The sequence below is a fragment of the Rhinatrema bivittatum genome, chromosome 3, assembly GCF_901001135.1.
Source record: "Rhinatrema bivittatum chromosome 3, aRhiBiv1.1, whole genome shotgun sequence".
Taxonomy (NCBI): Eukaryota; Metazoa; Chordata; class Amphibia; order Gymnophiona; family Rhinatrematidae; genus Rhinatrema; species Rhinatrema bivittatum.
The window spans coordinates 168,979,800-169,004,573 of record NC_042617.1 but is presented as its reverse complement, the minus strand read 5'-3'; the positions used below and the strand labels follow the sequence as shown (position 1 = coordinate 169,004,573).

Sequence of the window (24,774 nt, the reverse complement as noted above, 5' to 3'; positions counted from 1 at the left end):
ACCCACAGTGAGAACTCAATTCAGGAATGGTAATCTCTCCCCTTATGTCTTGTCAGTTAAAGCGGGTGGAGGAGTCCTTTGAATAACAAGCAGTGCTGCTTAATGCCTTCATGAAAACGTGCAAAGCTTTTTCCAATATTAATTTTTTTTTTTGAAAGTCACATGCTTCATTCACTAACATAAAAGATTACGGATTAAATTCAAGCGGGTTTACCCTTGGGCAGATTTCAATGGTATTGACGTGTAAACAATTTAAGAAGTACGAGTAAAGATTTAATCACTGGAACTCGAGAAGTCACTGATGGATTCATTCATCTATAAATGCAGCTTTTTCAGACTTTTTTGAAATATTTTGAAAGTTCTTAAAATTCTCTCCTGGAAAGTGCCCAGTGAAAATATTGACTGAAATTTAAAAAAAAAAACAAAACAACAAACCCCTGAAGAAACTGATCTGCAGTGAAACAAGGACCTTACCAGGATTCCAGAATTAAAATTGAGATTAGATATATTAAAAGATATGAAATTAAAAATGTGCACATTAGGTGATTAGCATACATTATTTTTAAGTATTAAAGTTATAGTGTTCTTAAATAGCATGTAGTTAGATGTGATATGGATATGATTGAAGTATGATAGTTTTACATGATTATGGGTAGTGTTTTTTAAACATGATTTAATATATAGAGGTATAATGTATCCTTTGGGCACGATCTAGATGTATTTATATAGCAAATTTAAGTATGTTTATAAAAATCTATTTTTTTATTCATATTTGATATTTGAGAAATAGATATTACATTATCATTCCTTGCCTATCTGTAATACGGTATGCAGTAAGGGAACTTGTATTTTGTACCTTCTTATTGTATTTGCTTATAAGATGGCCAGAACAGAAATAAGAGAAGATCAACCACAACCTTGGTTAACTCCAGATTTAAAATTGGCAAGACAAGCCTTGAGAAAGTGCAAATGCAAATGGCACAAACATCCAACCTCAGAATTAGCATCTTCATTTAGAACCCTACTTTCGGCATATCAACAGTCATGTAGCAAAGCCAAAAAGAACTATTATGCCAAACAAATATGTGACATCGGCTACAATCCCAAGGCCTTGTTTTCTCTAGCCAAAAGACTAACGAGCTCTTCCACCATTAATTCATCTGTTTCTGATATACCTTTATGCAGCTTTTCTCATGCATTTCAATTTGAAAAACTTTGTTCTAATTTTTTTTTAATACCCCCATTTGGTATTCCAAACTCAATCCCATCATTTCACAATGATGGTAAGCATTTTCTCCTTCAGTGAGCAAAATTAGATTATTGCCAATATGAATGAGGTAATCTGTCCTTCAAGTAACTGCTCTACTGCCTTATTCAAGGTTGCAAGAGACTCACTGTCTCCTACCATCACGACCATCAATTTGTTTCTGGAAGAAGGATTGGTTCCTGATTCTCTCAAAAGAGCAACAGTTCGACTTCACTTAAAAAACAGTCACCTTGATAGCACCGATCATAATAACTATAGACCTATTTTGTCTATGCCATTTTTGGCTAAAGTCCTAGAAACCACTGTATTATCACAACTTTTTGATTATTTAGAGGAACAATCTATTTAATCCACACCAATTTGGTTTTAGGCACTCCATGAATACTGAGCTGTGATTATTATCTTAGTGACACATTTAGGTGGGGAATTGATAATGGTCAGCAGTTCATTCTTGTCTCTTTAGATATCTCTTCTGTGTTCAACATGGTCAACTACAAAATCCTTCGCCATAGGTTATAAGAGTGTGGTATGACCAGTAGTTTTTTAAAATGGTTCTTTTCTTATCTTCAAAACCACTTGCAGCAGATTAAATTAAGACAAGAGGTCTCTTCTATCTCTTCAATTAAAACAGGGGTTCTTCAAGGTTCTTCACATTCTTCAGTACTTTTTATAATATCTATTTGATTCCAATCTAAGATTCTTGCATCTTGTGCGATTGTTACAAAATTCACACTGATGATTTCAGTTTGCTTTATGCTTACATACCACTTGGCAGGACACTCTCGAACATTTAAACACTTGTTTCTCCACCATTAAACAGTGGCTACTCCACAATAAATTGTCCTTGAACAAGGCCAAAACAATTTCTTTTGATCCATAGCCCATATTCTGCTTTCCAAGAGACATCTATCTCCATTAAGAATTCAATTTTTCCACTCCAAAACTGTATAAAAAGTTTAGGCGTCATGTTAGACAGCACTTTGTCATTTTGTCCTCCCAAGTCTTATTTAAATTGCGTGTGGTGTCTGGACTGAAGAAATTTCTTCATTCATCGGATTTTCACATTATAGTATATGCTTCTATTTCCCCATTATTGACTATTACAATACCCTTTTTATCTGGGCCTTCCTAGCTCTACTTTACATCCACTACAGATGTTAATCAATTCAGCAGCTCGTCTCATCGCAGGCATCAAATGTCATGTTCATATTACTCAGTTTTGATTGAACTTCATTGGCTTTCCATTCACAAGCGTATTAAATATAAAATAGGCATGGTGACATTCAAACTGATTAATACTACTATATGCTAGGGGTGTGCATTCGTTTTGAATGAATGCGCATTCCGCAACGTATAGGTCCCTATTCGTTACATTCGTGGGTCCGCAAAATGCACTGTGAACCCCCACGAATGCAACATATCATTACCGAATTTTTCCCCGTCTTAAGGAGCGAATTTAAACAAAACTAACTAAAAACCCCACCCTCCTGACCCCCCCCCCAAACATTTGCCAAAAGTCCCTGGTGGTCCAGCGGGGGGGGGGGGGCCTGGAGCGATCTCCTGCTCTCGCGCCGTCGGCTGCCGGTATTCAAAATGGCACAGATAGCCTTTGCCCTTACTATGTCACAGGGGCTACCGGTGCCATTGGTCAGCCCCTGTCACATGGTAGGAGCACAAGATGGCGCCGACCGTCCATTGCTCCTACCATGTGGCAGGGGCCGACCAATGGCACCGGTAGCCCCTGTGACATAGTAAGGGCAAAGGCTATCGGCGCCATTTTGAATACCGGTAGTTGATGGCACGAGTGCAGGAGATCGCTCCAAGACCCCCGCTGGACCACCAGGGACTTTTGGCAAGTCTTGGGGGGGTGGGGGAATCAGGAGGGTGGGGGGTTGTAGTTAATTAAATTTAAAGGGTTGGGGTGGGGGTTTTTTTGTTTTGTTTTTACAACTTTAATAGGAAACGAATACAGAATTCAACTAATGGACGGATCGGGTTACCACCCCATTGACCAAATGCAACGTATTTGGTTCCCGACGAATACAAATACCGAATCCAACGAATACTTTCCATCTGCACATCCCTACTATATGCCCATGGCTGAATGCTCTCTTAAAAATGTATCAACCCTCAAGACACTTGAGATCCTCACAGCATAGACTTACATTCCTTCATTAAATATAGCATGTTTTCATTTAACTTATGAATGTGCTTTTTCCGTTGCAGCTCATGTTCTCTGGAACTCATTTCCCTTAGAGTTATGACTGTGATAATTTGAAAATATTTGGAGGCCTTCTGAAAACTTATTTAAATCGGCATACATTTAACTGCATGTCCTCCAGTCAGATATCCTTGATATGTGGCAGCTTGAAATTTCATGAAGTTGCCATGTCCATATCCAGAATGGAGTTACTTCCTTTTGTTATACATCCGGAAAGGTTTTTTAATTTTGTATTTTATACAATAGATGTGTGAATTTTGTAATTTTTAAGTTTTTAGTTCAAATGTTATTTATTGTCCTGACATTTTTATTATGTATGTTTTATTGTACATCACTTAGGCCTTTTTAGTGCAGAGCAATTAACACATTTTAATAAATGTAATGTAAATGTAATGAAAGAATAAGATGCTGACAGCAAAGGACACTGGACAGAGGGATTGGATGATTTGCAGAATCTCACCCTGTTAAGAGTCAGTTGGCCATGAATTTCTGAACAGCTTAATATATGACAGAAATCCTAGATGAAGTTAGATATTTCTGTTTAGAGGTATTTAATTAGCTACAAAGGTTAAGCAAAAAGGAGTAAATTTTTGCTAATCAACCTTGGTGAATCCTTATTTGTTTCCTCATTACTCTTTACTTACTAAGGCAGCTTGGGATTGGGAGGTACCAATCCAGGAAAGAGAAGGAAAGGGGGAGGAAGGGGTCTGCTTTACACCAACACTTGGCCAAAAATGGCAATACATAGTACTGGAGGTGTATTGCCTACTACAAATCTGAGATACTTCCTGTGCCTGAGATATATCTCTTTAAGGTTCATTGAGATTCAGAGAGTATACCCAGTTTCTCTTGTTTAGAAGAGGAATCATGATGCTCAGGGAAATCAAACTCTTCTTCTTGGAAATATTTAAGACCTTTGGGTCTTAAGATCAGATAGAATCCTCCAGTTTTCTTGGGTACCAGGAAATACTTGGGAGTAAAATTCCCACCCTCTCTCCTGTAGTGGTACAGGCTCAACTCCAATGAAGGCAATTTAATAGAATTTTCAATAAAATAAATGTAGCCCTATATTACAATTCAGAGAACCCAGCTGCCTGAGGTTATCAGGAGCCAATGGTTTATGAAAACTTGCTGCCTTCCCCCTACAGCAAATCTTCCAGTAAAGGGACTGGAATAATGTCAATGTGCTCTGGATTCACTCAAAAAACAATCTCTTGTTTTGAATGGGTCGCTGTTATCAGAGGGAGGGGAGCTTGAGCTTATATGGGCAAGGCTTTATGCTGTGCTGGTGAGGGCAAGAGGACTAAGGAAAATATCTTCTGGGGGAAAAATCTGCTCTCTCATTGGTCCATAGACACACCTCCTTGCAGTGGAGGGTAGATGGGTAGTGGCTGCCAAGTGTAACTGAAGCATGGCAAATGATCTTTCATTAGAGCCACTGCATCTTATTTTTGGTGGATTGGACTAGAGGTTTGAGCAATGGACAAAACCAGAAAAGCCAGGGTTCCAATCCCACTTTATCCACCAACACTCCTTGTGACCTTGGCAAGTCATCTCCTATTGCCTCAGGTACCCACTTAAACTGCAAGCTCTTTGGGGCAAGTACTTTATTGTACCTGAATGCTTATCAGCATTCTACAGCATTGTGTATGTCCAATAGAGCTATAACAATGATAAGTAGTACATTAAATACTATATTTCAAAAAAAAGATTTTCTCCATTGCAGGCCACATCATTAAGCCTATTCTGCACATTTAGTCGGAAGACTCACAGCCATGGGCTCCACTAACCACAATAGAATCACTCAATACTATCTCAAATGTTTCATAGCTTGCATAATCTCAAATGCTTTTCACTTCTCTCATTGGTGTTCAATACGTGGTCAAATTCCTACTACTTCTCTGAATAGAGAATTTCTTTGTGCCTTCCAGGATATTATGCATGAATAGACCATGCAGCAAGAACTGAGCAAAGCATTCTGAGAACTTTTTCCTGTAAAGTTTGGGAATCTATCACTTATGGTCCAGGCCACAGAGTTATGAACTTTGCAATTCTTGGCCCTTTACAGGATAGATTCATTAGCCACAGAACGATGCAGTAGCAGGAATTTATTGAATCCTGGAGCCTCCTAGACACAGTACTTAATGTTCTCCTTTTTCCCTTCAGGAAACACAGAGAATAAACTTCCCACATTTTCTTCTGTACCTCATGTGGAAGTTGGTGGACAGATGTGCCACCAGCAACAGGAGTCTTGATATATCTGAGAAAGCTTAATAAAGGTGACCTAGGCTCATCCTCAACTCTAAATTAAAATGGGATGGATGCCAAACAACTGGAAAGGAAGAATTCTGGTGGGGATCTATTCCCTACCTGTGCAAGAGATAAAATGGATGAGAAGTCTGAAGACTGCTCCTCTTTAGAATAAGACTTCAGATTAAGAAGGCAAATCCCAGCACTCCTCAAACTTAAAAATTTAAATTTGAGTTGTATCTAGTAAAGAACCAGCCATGCAGCCATATCCTCAGCTGGCTGATGAGTTTTGTGATTGATGATGCTATAATAACAAGGCGGCTTCCTTCTCAGATGCAGTTCTACTCCTGCTCAGTGTGGACTGCATTGAAACTGAGTCTCGTACTCAAGGCTTCAAAGCCGATGCTGAACAGTTTAGTTCAAGCTTGAAGATTTCCAGCACCGGTTTCATAGGCACCACAGCTGGTGTCACAGCACTCAATATTAGCACCTCAACCTGTTTGACTTGTTGATAGAGGGCTTTAAGGATACTCCTATACAACTCCTGCTTGAAAACTGCCAAGGCTAAAACCAAAGGACACATCACCTAGGGTAACCAAGATGGATATACCATTGGCTCTGGTATAGACTCATGTAGACTGTTGCTGCTAGTGACTTAATTTATTTTATTTTATTTTATTAAGGCTTTTATATACCGACTTTCTTGATACAAATCAAATCAATTCGGTTTACAATGAACTAAGCAGAGTATACAATTAACCAATCAACAAGAGATACGGAGCATACAGTTACATTATAACAAGGAAGCCTTAACTTGGAGTAGGAAAATAAAGAAGGGGTGAACGGAGCAATAAATATATAAATAAAATGAAATAAAATATAATAAATACTTAGGCTGAGCACATTTCCAGACGGTGTGGCTTGAGAAGAGAGAGTGAGGCTGCCAATATTTCCCTGTTCTTAGTATTGAGTACTAAAGAGGATCAATGGTGATATTTTGATGCCTTTGCATGATGTTAATCAACCGTCTTCAATTTCAAACTCATCGCAGAGAAATGGGAATGTTCCCATATCCTGGATCCCTCTTTTGACCCTGACCCCAAGGACAACTGATGTTCCACTATTAGTACAGGGCAGGGGCGGTTCTATAATCAGGTAGGGTGAGGCGGCCGCTTCAGGCAGCAGAATTTTGAGGCAGCAAAAAATGTCCCTCTCAGAACACCACTGAGGCGTCAACCTCACCCTGTCTGCCCCTGCCGCAGCTGCCGACCCAGGCCGGCAGTGACAGAAAAGAGGAGGGTCGCTGCTGCGGGCTGCCAGAGGCCAGACTGGTGGTGGCTGAAGGGAGTAGGGACGCCACCACCACCGGAGCATGGAGGAGGGACGCTGACACTACTAGAGGCCAGGCCGGAGCACCGGCAGCAGCTGGAGGAGGGGTAGGAGCGAGAGGGTAAGGGGCAAGGGAACACCATCTCATCCCTTGCCTCAGGCAGCAGATTGCCTTCAGCCTCCCCTGGTACCAGGGCCTTGAATTCAGTCCTCAAGGGCTGCAATCTCATTTGGTTTTCATGATTCACACAATGAATACACATGAGATCTATTTGCATGCACTGGCTCTACTGTTAACAAATAGATCTCATGCATATTTATAGTGGAAATCCTAAAAACCTGACTGGTTTGTGGTCATCGAGGACCAAATTTGGGGACCTCTGCACTAATGTCTAAGGATCACCAGCAATGGGTGAACACTTGGATCCTTCAATTCTAATGTCAATGTGGGTGTATCAGACTGAGGATTTTCCAAAAATGTTGAGGCATCCTTATTTATACCACATGATGGCCCTAGGTGATATTTTAGTGTATATTTCAAAACCAGAACTGTAGGATAACTTGTAGTTCAGGTGGAGAACTGCAATGGACAACTTTCAACTGCAGTGCATGCACTGCCTGAAACCACCGTCTCTTCTCTGACATTGCAAGAAACAGTGATGTAGTGAAATTAAGAGAAAATGTTCAAAAATAAAGGTCAACCAAGGATGCTAGAGATTAGCCCCACCTGCAAGGAAAAAGAAAAACAATATTTATGGCAGAAAACAAGTTCTAATGAGATTAATGGGACTGGAGAAGGAAAGAGTGGCTCATGAGGTCTGAATACACAGATGCACAACATGAAAGCAGCAGCATAATGAAATGTATTTAATGTTATCCACATAAAATAAGGGCTAAGGGAGTCCCATATGACTCAGCAGAGGGAGAAGTATTACATGAGTTTGTGAAAAGCTTTCTAGGCATTCCCAGAGCTATCTGAGAAATGTCACTCAGTTATACCAATACAGATCCTACTTGTCTATGGAAAGTCCTAAGTATTAGCATAACCTCTCCTTTTGGGGAGGAGTGGGGACTCACCTTTCAAGCGCTGCTGAGCACTGATCTACTCAGTGCGCTACTGGGGACATAAGCCTGTCCCATCACAGAACCTAAAAAAAGCACCTTAAAGAGTATCACTCGCCAAAAAAACCCAAAAACAACAGTTCACACCTCCAGAGTTGTGTTCCAAACAAAAGAAAATGTATTAATCCAATAAATGTACACAAAAAGTAGTATAAAACCAAAAGCAGAAAACCAGTTTGTTAAATTCCATAATCAACAAGATTATAAGCACAGTTTCTTATGCTGTTTAAATAAGGCTCAAGAATTCTAGAATTTTTCTTCTGCAAAGGTTTCTGTCTCTTATCCCCAAAATTACTCAGATAACAGATTTGATAAGAACAGTCTTCTCCTTGATGTGTAAAGTTTGGATCTTCCTTGGTTAGCCTGTCACTCAATTCAAAGAGAACACACCCCTCTTTGGCAATCACTACAGAGCCCCAGGGACGAACGCAGCCCTTTAGCTAGTGCCCCTAAACTCCCTCCATAACATCTCTCTCTCGGGACATATGGGGATCCCTCCTTATATAAACTTCTCTTTGACCCATCCTGTGGATGATGAAACTTCCTGTCACTCCTAGTCTCACTATATCCTCATGAAACTTTCCTTACCAGAGTTTTCTCCCATAGAGGTAAAGAGGAACACCTAAACTCCTTCCTGCATACAGCTAAAAATGTCTTACCAGCATGGTCTTCCCATTTCCTGGTGGTCCAAACAGCAGCAATCCTCGTGCAGGAGCTCTAAGTCCTGTGAACAACTAAAATAAATGCTGAATTATAGCAATCTCTTTTTATACCTATAGAATGTAAAATGTCTGTAACACTGGATGTCAAACAAGATGGGAGCTGATTAGTTTTAAGCTTAAAACAACTGATAAAAAAAAAAGAAATAAGAAAATAAAGCAGTATTAAAGCATGATTCTCCCTCAAGTTGGCATCCCCTTTTCATTAAAAAAGAAATGGGAGATAGGATTCCTACAACACTATATAAAGAGAATTTGAAAACAAAACCTACAAAGATTTATTACTGTTTTAGTTACATTTAATGGTGGGAATGAATGAATCAGCCCCAGAATATTATGGAATGGTTAGGTTGGCTGAAAATAGAAATCTAAGGGAAAAAAATGTTGGGTATGATTCACTGGGGTAATTCATACGTGGAAATGCTGACTTTTGATCTATTTGAACTGAAAGCCAAACAGGGATTTCTGGGCATGGATAAGCAGAAAGATGATGAAAGGTATCAGATACTTCTCAGCCAGCAGCATATGCTGCCTCTGAAAGTGGTTGTGCTGACTGTCTCAAAACATATAGCAAAACAAAGTTTAATATTTCAAAAAATTCATTTTTAAAAACAATGGCTTATCCCTTTTCCTACACAAACAGCATAGCACAAAATTACTCACTCAAATTCTCTCTCTCTCTCTAATAAACCTCAAAGTCATGCCTAATATACCTGTCACAAGAGTTCAATTTGTATATTACATAAGCATTCTGACTGTTCACAACAGTCTCCATTCCTAAGGACATGCAAACACTAAACTCTTAATTATGGCTTACAATTATGTTACTGACTGCCAGAACCGAGGGATTTATTCACTTCTTCATAGTTGATCAAACCTGTAATCACCTCTCTTTTTTGCCTAGCTCCTAACAGGGAGCAATGACACACAGCATAGGATCTCATTTATTTTATGTTCATGGCAAATGAACACAATGTTTAACTTTGCCCTTGTATTTATGCCCTTGCCTTGGTCTATAAAACAGGGCTGGATTTAAGATTTTGACAGCAAGAGATAGAAATGGAAAGCCAGAATACCATGGTAGCACTCTTTAGCAGTATTGGCAAAAGCTCTAAAGCAAGTGGAAGGTGACTCTTCTTTGGCCCAAGTATTCAAGACCTTAGGCAGTTCTTAAGTTGCTTATACCTAAATCCAGGCCTGATAAAAATTAGTTTATATTACATTCTTATCCACATCTCTTCTCTTCCCTAAGATCCTTCCCAGGGTGTGAAAAATAAAATTTGCTTAACTACTAGGTAGGTGACCAAGGAAGTAACTTGCCTAAGATTTCTCCTATTATTATCTACGATCATTTGCAATAAATGAAAATGTTGAGATTACTTACCTGATAATCTCCTTTTCCTTAGTGTAGACAGATGGACTCAGAACAAATGGGTATAGTATGCTCGTGCTGGCAGTTTGAGACGGATCTGACGTCAGCACGGGTATATATACCCCCACAGGAAGCGTAGCAACTCAGTAATCTTCCTTGCAAAAGCTGTTATGGATGCGTGTACTGACAATCAATGAAATAGTGAAACAGGATTCCCCTGACCGATTGATAGTAGCTGGAGACCGCCAGCATTCCCAACCGGAAGGCGTCGACACCTGGCAAAGGGGACGCTCTTATGGAAACAGATGACATGGCTTACCTTGAATCTGTGAAACCCATGCTGAGTCCATCTGTCTACACTAAGGAAAAGGAAATTATCAGGTAAGTAATCTCAACATTTCCTGGCGTGTAGCCAGATGGACTCAGAACAAATGGGATGTACAAAAGCTTTACTCCCAGCCTGGGCGGGAGGCTGCCTGAGGACCATGTAGGACCGCCCTCGCAAATGCTGTGTCCTCCCTGGCCTGGACATCCAGACGGTAGAACCTGGAGAAGGTATGGAGGGAGGACCACGTCGCCGCTTTACATATTTCTGCAGGCGACAGCATCCTGGATTCTGCAGATGCCGCTTGTGCTCTGGTAGAATGAGCCTTGACTTGTAGAGGCGGAGACTTCCCGGCCTCTATGTAAGCTGCTCTGATAACTTCTTTAATCCAGCGGGAGATGGTGGGCCGAGAGGCCGCTTCACCTTGTCATTTCCCGCTGTGCAGGACGAACAGATGGTCCGTCGTTCGTACTTCTTGTGTCATTTCCAGATATCTGGGCAGCAGTCTGCCTATGTCGAGATGGCGTAGTAAACGCCCTTCTTCAGATTTCTTCAACCCCGCCGTGGTAGGCAAGGATATGGTTTGATTAAGGTGAAACTGTGAGACCACTTTAGGTAGAAAGGAAGGAACCGTGCGAAGATGGATAGCCTCCTGAGTGATTCTGAGAAAAGGATCACGGGCAGGACAGTGCCTGAGGCTCCGAGATGCGGCGTGCGGAACATACTGCCAGCAAGAATACCATCTTCAAGGTTAGAGAACGGAGAGACAAGCCCTGAAGGGGTCTGAAGGTGGATCCCGCGAGGAAATCCAAAACAAGGTTGAGGTTCCACAGAGGCACTGGCCACTTCAGTGGCGGACGAATGTGCTTGACTCCTTTCAGGAAGCGAGAAACATCTGGGTGCTTAGCAATGGACTTGCCGTCCCTCCTGGGACCGTAGCAAGACAGTGCAGCCACCTGAACCTTGATTGAGCTGAGGGAGAGACCCTTCTGAAGCCCATCCTGCAGGAAATCCAGAACAGGGATTGTGGTCGCATGTGGAATTGGTGTCATGAGTGTTGCACCATGCTTCAAATACTCTCCTGATCCTGATGTGGAAAACTTGCGGGCTCGGAGGAGTGTATCTATCACGGGCTCCGAGTAACCTCTTTTCTTCAGTCTAGCCCTCTCAATGGCCAGACCGTAAGAGAGAATTGAGCCGGATCCTCGTGGAGGATGGGACCTTGACGTAGAAGGTCCCGGAGCGGAGGCAGGGGAAGGGTCTCCCCTGCCAGTAGTCTTCTCATGTCCGCATACCAGGGTCTTCTTGGCCAGTCTGATGCCACTAGAAGAACTAGGCCCTGGTGTTTCCGAATCCTGTGGATAATGGCGCCCAGCAGAGGCCACGGAGGAAAGGCGTATAGCAGAGTCCCTGGCTGAACCAGGGCATCGATTCCGTGTGAGAACGGGTCGCGCTTGCGGCTGAAGTAGCTGAGTACTTGAGCACTGGACCTGTCCGCTAGTAAGTCCATGTCCGGAATCCCCCAGTGATCCACAATCATCTGGAAGGCTGTGGGTGACAGCTGCCACTCTCCCGGATCTAGGCTTTCTCTGCTGAGGAAGTCTGCCGCGGTGTTGTCCTTCCCGGCAATGTGGACGGCGGAGATATCCTGAAGATTCGCCTCTGCCCAAGCCATTAGCGGGGCTATCTCCAGAGATACCTGTTGGCTTCTGGTTCCGCCCTGACGATTGATGTATGCCACCGTGGTGGCGTTGTCGGACATCACTCTGACTGCTCTGTTCTTCAGTCTGTGAGCAAATCGCAGGCATGCCAATCGGACTGCCCGGGCCTCTAGACGGTTGATGTTCCACGCTGACTCTTCTCTGTTCCACCGCCCTTGTGCGGTGAGTTCTTCGCAGTGTGCTCCCCAGCCGCTCAGGCTGGCATCTGTGGTGAGCAGAGTCCACGTGGGGGAGGACATCTTCGACCCCCTGCTCGTGTGGTTGGACTGCAACCACCACCGTAACTGGGTCCGTACTCTGGCTGGCAGAGGTAGGTGCGTGGAATAGTTCTGAAAGCGGGGGCTCCAGCGAGAGAGCAGGGAGCGTTGCAGAGGTCTCATATGGGCCCTTGCCCAAGGTACCACTTCCAGGGTGGATGCCATGAGGCCAAGAACCTGCAGATAATCCCGAGCTGTGGGCCGACTGACTCCCATCAAGTACCGGAGACGCGTCTGAAGTTTTAACCTTCTCTTGGCAGTGAGACTGACTGTGTCTGCCTGGGTGTCGAACTGGACTCCCAGGTATTCCAGTGACTGGGAAGGCTGTAGGCAACTCTTGCTGAGGTTGACCACCCAGACCAAGTTTTCCAGAAGGGCGATCACTCTGTCGGTTGCCCAATGGCTCTCCTCTTGTGATTTCGCCCTGATCAGCCAATCGTCTAGGTAGGGATGGACAAGAATTCCTTCCCGTCTGAGCGCCGCTGCTACCACTACGACCACCTTGGTGAAGGTCCGCGGTGACGTGGCCAACCCGAAGGGCAGAGCCCGGAATTGGAAGTGGCGTCCCAGAACCTTGAAGCGTAGGTAGCGCTGATGATCCGAATGGATCGGGATATGCAGGTAGGCCTCTGACAAGTCTAGGGCCGAGAGGAATTCTCCTGGCTGTACTGCGTTCTTGACTGAGCGCAGAGTTTCCATACGAAACCTCGGGACCCTTAAGTATCGATTGACTGACTTGAGGTCCAGTATGGGCCGAAAGGTGCCCCCTTTCTTGGGTACCATGAAATAAATAGAATAGAAAATAGAAAGTAGATTGGAAACACGCTCAGCGAGCGTGCAGGCTCTCCAAACTACTTTGGAGACGGAAATTACTGAGTTGCTACGCTTCCTGTGGGGGTATATATACCCGTGCTGACGTCAGATCCGTCTCCAATTGCTAGCACGAGCATACTATACCCATTTGTTCTGAGTCCATCTGGCTACACGCCAGGAAACTATAAAACAATGAGATCCAATGTTTTATCCAGTCATTGCTCAAAATCTCTACATTGAGCCCAATGACTAAAATAATTTTAAAAAAGTCTAACACCCCACCCCACAAACTCTGGTTCAGTCCCTTCATTTTCTCCCCAGTCTTACTCTTTGTAGTGTCCTGGTACTTGATTTCACAGTAGCTATTCTTTTTACTGAGCTAGTGGGAAAGTGTTCAACTAATATCTGCATAACAGAATAATATAGCTTTTCTATTGTAAGTGGTATATAAAACTTTTTAATAATAAATAATAATTACAGTCCTAGCCACTAGGGCATAGAATTTTTCAAAATTATAACTATTAAGAGAAAAAAAAGTCACCAAATTTTCTTCCACATTATTCTCTCATATACATAGCCTAAACACTACAGCAACTTCACTTGACCAGAAAAAAAACAGGTTGCAGTTTATCAAAACCATCACCAATAATAACCTTTGACTAGTCAAGAGAGCTTCTGTAGAAGCAAAGCTTTACTTAAGTGGTAAATTCAGTGCCAACTAGACAAACCAACCCTTATGTCCCACTTCATAGACTAAAGCATTAACCAATGGGTGAATGGACTACCATAAGTCTGTTTACCATCACCCAAATTAGACCCCAAACTTCACATATTAATAACATGTCAATTAAAGGGAAAAGATCTACTAATAATTATTTTAAAATACTATTTTCTGTATTCCCATTATAACTAAGTTATTGAAACATTACAGAACAATGTATGTAGAAGAGTAGCTTTGCTAACTGTACCTCAGGTCGAAGAGAAGGAAGAATAACAATTTCTTGCAGTGCTTGCTTTGCCAGGTCCTGTCCAGCTATATCACAGAATTTGACAGCTGGCCCGCTAACACACAAAGAGAGGAATATTAATTAGCTTCACAATGGAACAGTGTTTTCAGTATTCCCAATTTGCAATCCCCACTTTCTCTGCTGCAGCCAAGCAAGCCATGATATGGTTTTGAAACTCTATAAAGACGTGCAAACTATTTTACGCATGTTAAGAATTTCATGTACTTTGCCACAAAAAGCATGAAAAGAAGGAATGCTGAACAGAATAGCCAACTAAAAATCAGCTTCTGAGAACTGCAAAGAAGTGGTTGACGGCTACAAAAATCAAAATGTTTATGACTGAGCCACAGATGAAATATCTGTGATTCTGCTGGCTTCAGAAAAAAAGAGGAAACTGTGATTGTGAAATAGGACCAACGAGTTACACATCGCTATCTGGGCCACATATGCCCCATCTTCAGATGTTCTTGTACATATGATACAGCAGGCAGATTTAACATCCAAATAAATGTGCGCACTGTATGCAAAAAACATGATTCATGTACATCAGACCTGGGCAAGGGGCGGCCCGCCTACGGTCTGTGACCGGCCCGCCCACTGCTGAGAGCAGACGGAGAATGAGGCACGCTGCCTTCCCTCTGCAAGGGAAGGCAGCGTGCCTCATTCGCCACTCCCTCGCTCCCCGATTGGCCGGCCAATCGGGGAGCGAGGGAGCGGAGAATGAACTGGTTTTTTTACAGCGTTCGGGGGGGGGGGGGGGGGGAGGGAGTGACTCGAGCGAAGACACGCTGCCCGATTGGCCGGTGCTGGGCAAGCCTTGCCCAGCACCGGCCAATCGGGCAGCGTGTCTTCGCTCGAGTTTCTTTCCTACCTACCTACCAGTTCCGCCTTTCGTGGTCTTTTTCAGGGGTCCCCAACCATCGGTCCGCGGGAGTTTTTTGCCAGTCCGCAGCGCGCGCTCCCGGTCTCTCACGCTGCCGTTGCCGCTGGGCTGTCAGCACGTTCAAGCCCAGTGGGAACGGCAGCAGTGTTAGAAGCTGTGGTACCCGCGGCTGGCGTTTTCTTCTTCCCGCGCCTGCACCCCCCCTCCCGTGACCCGGAACAGGAAGTGATACACAGAGCGGTGCGCGGGAAGAAGAAAGAGACGTGCCGCGTCAGCTGCAGCGTCGGTCCCCGAGCAATCGAAGCAGCCGGTAATCGAGAAAGGAGTCAGCAGCATGAGCCTCCCGCGGCCGATGGGATTCTTCTTTCTTGGCCTTCGGGGGCTGCTGCAGCTCCCATTTGTGCTCCGGTGGGGGGGAGAGGAAGTGAGAAAGAGAGAGAAGCAGCCAGCCAGTCTGTGTGTGATTGACTGGTCAGAGAGCTGATGTGTGTGTGTATGTGAGAGACAATGAAAGTGATTGCTCAGGGAGATGACTGATGTGTATGTGAGAGTGTGAGACATTAGTCAGGGAGGTGACTGATTGTGTGTGTGAGAGAGAAAAAGCATGGAAGTGAGAAGTCTGGGTATGTGGGAAAGCATGAGCGTAAGAAGCCTGGTGTTGTGGGAGTGAGAAACCTGGGTGAGTGTGCATGCATGAGAGAGAGAGACTGCTTGGTAAGGTGACGGTGGGTGTGAGAGAAAAAGACTGGTGTGTGTGTGAATGTGAGAGAATGTGATTCAGGGAATGAGAAGCCTGTGCACGTGGAGAATGAGCATGGAAATGAGAGAGACTGGTGTGTGTGTAACAGAGAAAGTGATTATGGGAATGAGAAGCCTGTGCATGTGAAGAGAGTGAGCATGAGAGTGAGAAATCTGGGTGTGTGTGAGACAGCATGGGAGTGGGAAGCCTGTGTGTGTGCATGCATGAGAGCGAGAGACTGGTTGGTAAGGTGACTGTGTGTGAGAGAAAGAGACTGGTGTGTGTGAATGTGAGTGAATGTGATTCAGAGAATGAGAAGCCTGTGCAGTGGAGAGCGAGCATGGAAATGAGAGAGAGACTGGTGTGTGTGTAACAGAGAGAAAGTGATTATGGGAATGAGAAGCCTGTGCATGTGAAGAGAGTGAGCATGAGAGTGAGAAACCTGGGTGTGTGTGAGACAGCATGGGAGGGAGAAGCCTGTATATCTGAAAGAGAACTTGGGAGTGGGAAGCCTGTGTGTGTGTGTGTATGCATGAGTGAGATCAGGTGACGTGTGTGTGTGTGTGTGTGTGTGTGTGTGTGTGTGTGTGAGAGAGAGAGAGAGAGAGAGAGAAATAAAGTGATTATGGGAATGAGAAGCCTGTGCATGTGAAGAGTGAGCATGGGAGTGAGAAACCTGGGTGTGTGTGAGACACATCATGGGAGGGAGAAGCCTATATATCTGAAAGAGAACATGGGAGTGAGAGACTGGTGAGTATGTGTGTGTGTGTGTGTGAGAGAGAAAGAAAGTGATTATGGGAATGAGAAGCCTGTGCGTGTGGAGAGAACAAGCATGGGAGTGAGAGACTGGTGAGTGAGTGTGTGGGTGTGTGTGTGAGAGAGAGAGAGACAGAGAAAGTGATTATGAGAGTGAGAAGCCCATATATGTAAGAAGAACACGGGAGTGGGAAGCCTGTGTGTGTGTATGGCATGAGAGAAACTGTTCAGGAAGGTGACTGGTGTGTGTGCCAAAGACTATTTGGGAGATGATTGGTGTGTGAGAGACAGAAACTGGTCATGGGGGCATGACTGGTATGGTGTGTGTGTGAGAGACATGGGCACTAAGGAAGAGGACCATAAGTATAGAGCTTAGCTTCTACTGCTGCTTCTGGTGTGTGCCACGGCCTGCAGGGAAGGGGAGTAGGAGAGCTGCTGGAGGGGGTAAGTAAAGATGGCTTTAAGTTTATTTTTCTTGACTGCCATTTTAATTGTGTGATGTCTGCTTTTTTGAAATATTTTATTGGTGTGTGGAGAATTATTATTGGAGAATGTTTAATAGTTTTTATGAGTTTTTAATTGTTGGATGTTATTCTGTTCATAGCTGTTTTGAAACATTTATTCTGCTTATTAGTATAGTTTTACAATTATTTCTGTGTGGGGATCTATAGTGCTTGCTAGTTCTGTTTTCCTAATAAGAGGTGTATTGGTTTTTAGGACCTGATTTAATATTTGTAGTGTTGCCTTTTCATAGATAGGGTTGCTCCTGTTTGAGTGTATTCCATAATACAGGTGTAACTGTGTGCGGATTAGTTTATGTGCATTACTACAGATCCTGGGAGTATGTTAGGTCGGTTCTGTGTCTGTTACCGAGATGAGATATTTTGCTAGCATGTAAGCGTTTGTATCGGTCTTATTTGTTGTGTTTTCTCAGAGGACATGCATTGGTGGTAAACTGCTGTCTTTTCATAAGTAGGGCTATTGAGAACTGAGTTAATTATATTAGTCCGGCCCTCTAAAACCATCCCAATTTCTCATGCGGCCCCATGGGAAAATTAATTGCCCACCCCTGATGTACATACAAGTTGTGGTCCTTAAAATTGTGTGCAGAAAACGTAAGTTAGGAGCATATTTATGTTCCTAAAAATTGTACACACAAAAATATGAGTTAGAAACAAGTTATGCTCTAAAAGTTGCGCATATTAAACAAGAGTTAGAATAAAATTTATGTTCATACACTGGTTACAGAGTCTACACCTCTTGAACATTTTTCATATTTTGTATGTCAGTGTGCATTCATTTAAATTAGTTTTTTTCCCACATTTCATTAACCATACTCCACACATTTCAGGATGAAAAATGTTTTACTTGGGGGCAAACATAAAATTGAAATCCAACAACTGAATAAGCCTCCACTACCCTCCCTTCCCAGAGTCATTACTTAGTGGAAGCACCTTTGGCAATAATTACACATGTGAGTCTGTTGGGACAGGTCTCCATCAACTTTGCACCCCTAGATTTGTCAATATTTTTCTTTACAAAACTGTTCAAGATCTGTCAAATTCCTTGTGGAGTCTGCTGGATAACAACCTTCAAGTCATGTCACATGTTTTCGATTGCATTGAGGATGGAATTCTGACTGGGCCACGCCAGGACATTTACATCCTCCATTATCACAGAGATGTTTTATCTGCTCAAGATCACAGTCATTATAGAATGCTTCACGTGTGGGTATGTACCCAATATCCAAGACTAAGGCAAAGAAATCATTCAGGTTTGGTTTTTTTTTCCTGGTCTTCCCTGTGCACTCCCATTTACCTCTTGATCATCCAGAGCAGTGGTTCTCAACCTTTTTTCGGTCAGGACACACCTGACAGATGGTTGTCACATGCGTGACACACTGAACACATAACTGTCACGGGGCTAAATGTAAACATATACTCTGTATCTACGGGATCCACCCTGACCCCCCCAACAATGGGTGCAGAACAGAACTAAGACATTCCCCTTTCAATTTACCATGCAAAAAATATATTTCTGGGGTCATCTCAGTAACAGCAACATAAACACTGTCTCCTACCAGGTGCAATAGCTCTCCTTATGAAAAAAACAATAATTTACCACCATTACATGTCCTATTGAGAAAACACAACAAATAATATTGATACAAATGCCTACATGCTAGTAAAATACTTCACATCGGTCACACACATAGAATCGACCTTCACCAAATACAGAAAGACCGCAATTTACAAATATGGAGACAAACTGGAATGGAGATCCAAAAAAGCTACTCTGCATGCAGTGCAAAACTGAAGAAATGGAAACAGAAATATAGCACCTAATAGACTCGCAGGATCTGCATTAAGGCACACAAACTAATGCGCAAAAAGTTACATCTGCATTATGGAACTCATTCAAACAGTAACAATCCTATCTATGAAAAGGCAACACTAAAAATATTTAACCAGGCCCTAAATACCAATACACCCTCCTCCTATAAGGAAAACCAGAAGACCCTCCTCCTATAAGGAAAACCAGAAGAAGCCAAGCTGCTATAGATCCCTACACAGAAACTACAAGCTTGCAGAATACCTTTACCTGGGTCACACACGCAGAACACAGATAGACCATCACCAAATACAGAATAAAGTGACCATCAAGTTAATGATTTTGTTTTCCCATTGTTGCAATGCATACACTCAGTCTGGCTTCTTGCTGTTTCCAATTCAGTTTTTGTCTCCACATTTCTATTTATACATTTCTCAAGTAATATAAAATAATAATTCTAAAACTAGAATAATAAATATAAAACAGCTGATAAAGCAAATGTTGCTTACCTGATGTAACAGGTGTTCTCACAGGACAGCAGGATGTTAGTCCTTACAAATGGGTGACATCGAGGATGGAGCCCAACCACGGAAAACTTCTGTCAAAGTTTCAGGAACTTTGACTGGCCCCTACTGGGCATGCCCAGCACGGCACTAACCCTGCAGCCAGCAGGGGTCTCCCTTCAGTCTTGTTTCAAAGCTACACGCAGTGCCGAAAACTAAAATAAAAACGAACCCAACACCGCGGGGTGGCGGGCAGGTTTCGTGAGGACTAACATCCTGCTGTCCTGTGAGAACACCTGTTACATCAGGTAAGCAACATTTGCTTTCTCACAGGACAAGCAGGATGGTTGTCCTCTCAAATAGGTGAGTACCGAGGATGAGGATGTCCGGACATGCACCAAATGTACCCAACGGCGTGCAACAGGCACAACAACTGGGGTGAAATTTGGTAGAGGACATCCGCACCCTACCGGGAGGTGGAAGGGTGTTGGTACATCATTCTGGAAAAAGGTTACACAAGACAGACTGGCCGAAGATGGAATCCTGTCTTCCAGCTTTGTCCAAGCAATAATGGGCTGCAAATGTATGGAGGGAACTCCAGGTGGCAGCCTTGCAGATGTCAGGAAGCGGCACCGATCGAAGGTGTGCTACTGAAGTCGCCATGGCCCTCACAGAGTGTGCTTTGACACGGTCTTGGAAAGGAATGCCAGCTTGCTGATAGCAAAAGGAGATGCAGTCCGCCAACCAGGAGGAAAGAGCCTGCTTACCCACAGGTTGACCTAACTTGTTAGGATGGAAAGAGACGAATAATTGAGTGCTCTTCCTGTGGGCAACTGTACGGTCTAGATAGAAAGCTAGAGCACGTTTACAGTTAAGGGTATGCAGAGTCTGTTCCCCGGAGTTGGAGTGGGGCCTGGGAAAGAAGATAGGTAGTATGATGGATTGATTTATATGAAACTCCGAAACTACCTTAGGTAAGAATTTAGGGTGAGTGTGGAGTACCGCCCGGTCCTGCAGGAGTTTAGTGTAAGGCGGATAGGTAACTAGGGCCTGTAATTCACTAACCCTGCGAGCTGAAGTGATAGCCAGAAGAAATAACACTTTCCATGTGAGATATTTTAGGTCACAGGAGTGAAGAGGTTCGAAAGAAGGTTTCATAAGGCGACCAAGAACCAGATTAAGGTCCCAAGATGGGGCCGGAGGGTGTAAAGGTGGCTTCAAATGGAGCAAGCCTTTAAGAAAGTGTGTTACAAGGGGTTGTACTGAAATAGGGACACCCCCGATACCTTTATGGAAGGCGGCTACCGCACTGACATGCATTCTAATGGAAGAGGTCTTTAGACCTGATTCTGATAGATGCCAGAGATAGTCCAAGAATTTAGAAATTGGACAGGAAAGGGGATCAAGGGACTGAGAAGTGCACCATGATGTATACCTTTTCCATTTGTAGGAATAAGATTTTCTTGTGGAAGGCTTTCGTGAAGCGATCAGGACAAAAGAAACTGAATCCGAAAGGTTAAATGGCTGAAGGACTAACCTTTCAACATCCATGCAGTCAGGGACAAGGCTTGGAGGTTGGGATGGAGGAGGCATCCATCGTTTTGAGTGATCAGATGCGGGTCCTTTCCCAGAGGAATGTGCCTGCGGATGGAGAGATCCTGAAGTATGGGAAACCACACTTGGCGTGGCCAGTGCGGTTTTATCAGGATCATAGTTCCCCTGTCCTGACGTAGCTTCATGAGAGTCTTCGACAGAAGAGGAAGTGGAGGGAATGCATAAAGCAGACCGGTTGTCCACGTGAGGGAGAATGCATCCCTGGGTCAAGAGTGCTGGCTCCGAATGAGAGAGCAGTAATTGTCCACTTTGAGGTTCTGAGGGGACGCAAAGAGGTCTATGTGGGGATAACCCCATTTCTGGAAAAGAGAGGTCGCTTCCAAGGGATTGAGTGACCACTCGTGTGGTTGGAAGACACGGCTTAGCTGGTCTGCCAATACATTGTCTGCTCCCGGCAAGTAGGTGGCCCTGAGGTACATGGAGCGGGAGAGGGCTTCTGCCCAAATCTGCGCAGCTTCCTGACACAAAAGAAAGGAACCTGTGCCCCCCTGCTTGTTTATGTACCACATGGCCACCTGGTTGTCCGTCTGAATCAAGATGACATGGGTCGATAGGCAATCTTGAAAAGTCCTGAGAGCATATCGTATTGCTCGAAGTTCCAGGAAGTTTATCTGGTGTTTGGCTTCTTCTGGAGACCAGAATCCTTGGGTTTGTAAATTGTTTACATGGGCTCCCCAACCGACGTTGGAAGCATCGGTTGTGAGAATTATTTCAGGATCTGGTAGGTGAAAAGGCAAGCCCCGTAGGAGGTTGGATTGATTTGTCCACCAGGCAAGAGATAGACGGAGTGCATCGGTGATGCGAACAATGGAGGACAGAGGCTGAACAGCTTGGATCCATTGTGATCTCAGAGTCCATTGCATGACTCTCATGGCCAGGCGGGCCATGGGAGTCACATGAACTGAGGAGTCCATGTGTCCCAGCAGAATGAGGAATTGGCGAGCTGTTGCTGTGCTTTGAGACTGCAACTGGCAAGCTTGGGACACAAGGATTTGGACTCGTTGATAAGGAAGGAAGGCTTTTGCCTGTAAGGTGTCCAAGTCTGCCCCAATGAAGGATAAGGTCTGAGATGGGACTAAGCAGGATTTCTCGTAATTGACAAGAAACCCTAGAGAAAGCAGAGTTCGAATTGTCAGGGTCAGGGAGGACCAAGCAAATTGCTGGGTTGGGGCCCTGATTAACCAATCATCCAGGTAGGGGAAGAAGTGGATACCTTCCTTCCTGAGAAAAGCTGCAACCACCACGAGGCATTTCGTAAAAACTCGTGGTGCGGATGCCAGGCCGAAAGGGAGCACTCGGTATTGGTAGTGATTTCGGCCTACTAAAAAACAGAGGTATTTGCGATGAGATTGAGTTATCGCAATGTGAGTATAGGCGTCTTTTAGGTCTAGAGAGCATAGCCAGTCCCCTCTTTGCAGCAGAGGGAGAAGCGATCCCAGGGTTACCATCTTGAACTTCTCTCTGTAAAGGTATTTGTTGAGAGCCCGAAGGTCCAGGATTGGTCGAAGACCTCCTGACTTTTTTGGGATCAGAAAGTACCTGGAATAGAACCCTAGTCCTTGTTGTGAGGGAGGAACGGGTTCTATAGCGTTTGACTGGAGGAGAAGGGAAACTTCCTGCTCTAGAAGAACGGAGTGATCGGTGAGTCTCCACGCCTGCAGGGGTGGGGAGTCCGAAGGGAGAGTCAGGAAGTTGAGGTGGTAACCCTGTGCAATTATCGCTATCACCCATTGATCTGTGGTGATGTGATGCCATTTTTCTAGAAAGTGGCTTAACCGACCCCCTACTGGTATGGTAGGAAGAGGGATGTGGCATCTGCTCTCTAATTGAAAGTCAAAAACCCGATGCAGGGCCAGGTTGTGGAGCTGCTGCGGGCTTTTGTTTACGAGACTGGCGAGGCTGAGATTTATGATAAGGCCTCGCAGACCTAGACTTGGCTAGTGGGGGATAATACTTCCGTGGACGGAAGAATGACTTTTTTGGGTCCTTCTTAAACGGCTGTTTAGAAGGTAAGTCAGAAGGAATGGATGAGAGCTGTTTAAGTGTCTCATGATGATCCTTCAATTCAGCAACAATTTGCTGAATTTGCTCCCCAAACAAATTGTCCCCGAGACAGGGCAAGTCAGAGAGCCTGTCCTGAACTTCCGGGCGAAGGTCAGATGACTTAAGCCAAGCCCAGCGTCTGGCGGAGATGGCCGTAGCAGAAAGTCTAGTGGAAGCATCAAAAACGTCATAAGCTGTTCTTATCTCATGCTTCCCAGCTTCAAACCCTTTATTTAGTAGGGATTGAAGTTGTGGCTGGAACTGTTCTGGTAAGGCATCTGAGTACTCCTGTATCTGTTTAAGGATGACCCTATTGTATTGGGTCATATATAGCTGATAAGAGGCTATTCTGGATATCAGCATGGCTCCTTGGTATACTTTCCTGCCTATACTATCTAGGAATTTATTTTCCTTAGTAGGAGGTATGGAAGAATGTAGCTTTATTCTTTTAGCTTTCTTTTGAGCTGATTCTACCACAACAGAGTGGTGGGTCTAGCTGTGGTTTCTGAAAGCCAGGTGCTGACTGTACAAGATAGGTAGAGTCAGCTTTTTTGTTTACTGGAGCAACAGATCCAGGAGATTCCCAATTCTTTTTTAGAAGGTCTAGAAAAACCTGATGAATTGGAATAGAGGTGATGACTTTAGGGGCATCCAAGAATTGGAGCAACTCCATCATCTGGTGCCTGTCATCTTGCTCCGATTGAAGCTGAAAAGGGACCAACTCCGACATTTCCTTCACAAAATTTATGAAAGAGAGGTCCTTAGGGGGAGAACGCTTTCTACTTTCCGCAGGAGAGGGTGGTGAAGGCAAATCATCGGTGTCCGTAGAGGTATCATCACCCCAGGTGTCATAGGGATCAGGTTGCTGACCTGTAGGACCATGAGGGGGCTGAATACCTGAAGGCCCCGGTTGAGGCTCCGAGAAACTCGAAGGAATTACCGGGGGCATCGAGAATGTCCTCGATGGAATCGGTGTCGGCATCGGTGCCCGTGCCGGCATCGAAGGAATCGGTGCCGTCATCGGTGGAGCTGATGTGCGTATCGCCCCCGAGGAATGTATCGGTGGCGAGGGACGACATGGCACCGATGGAACTACCCCCGAAGGGGGAATTCGGTACGGTGTTTCTCCACCTGATGAGAAAGCTGTCGGTGACCCGGGTCTTGCCGGTGGAAGGGCAGTCATGAGCGCTTCCATCCGGGCAAGCAGCGGTGCCAGTGCCGCTGGAATCGGGTCGGTGACGGTTCCACTATCGGTGCCGGAGGAGTCTGGAACCGTAGCATCGCTTTGTCGATGGCCTCCTGGACCAGCCGGTCCAGTTCTACCCGGAGACCTGGGGTAACAAGACCCGGCTCAACGGGAGAGGGAGGCTGAGGCTGAGCCGGAGGGACCACCGTCGCCGGTGGAATCGCGGCTCCCAAACCCCGAAGGGGGTGAGGGTTGCCTCAGTGTCTGCGAGACAGAAGTGGTCGGTGCCACTTCTGGTCGAGACTTCTTCGGAGGA

The 24,774-nt window shown here is 44.5% G+C and overlaps 1 protein-coding gene across 3 annotated transcripts in view; it reads right to left on the bottom strand.

The window, feature by feature from the left end:
* The window catches only part of SPAST (spastin), a 367,367-nt gene that overhangs the window by 197,931 nt on the left and 144,662 nt on the right, over positions 1–24,774 (bottom strand). For all 3 annotated transcript variants that reach the window (XM_029593917.1, XM_029593916.1, XM_029593915.1), the window contains 2 exons: positions 14,365–14,458; positions 8,849–8,923 (listed from right to left, as the gene is read on the bottom strand). In XM_029593917.1, the coding sequence (XP_029449777.1) occupies positions 8,849–8,923; positions 14,365–14,458 (169 nt within the window). The remainder of the gene's footprint in view (positions 1–8,848; positions 8,924–14,364; positions 14,459–24,774) is intronic.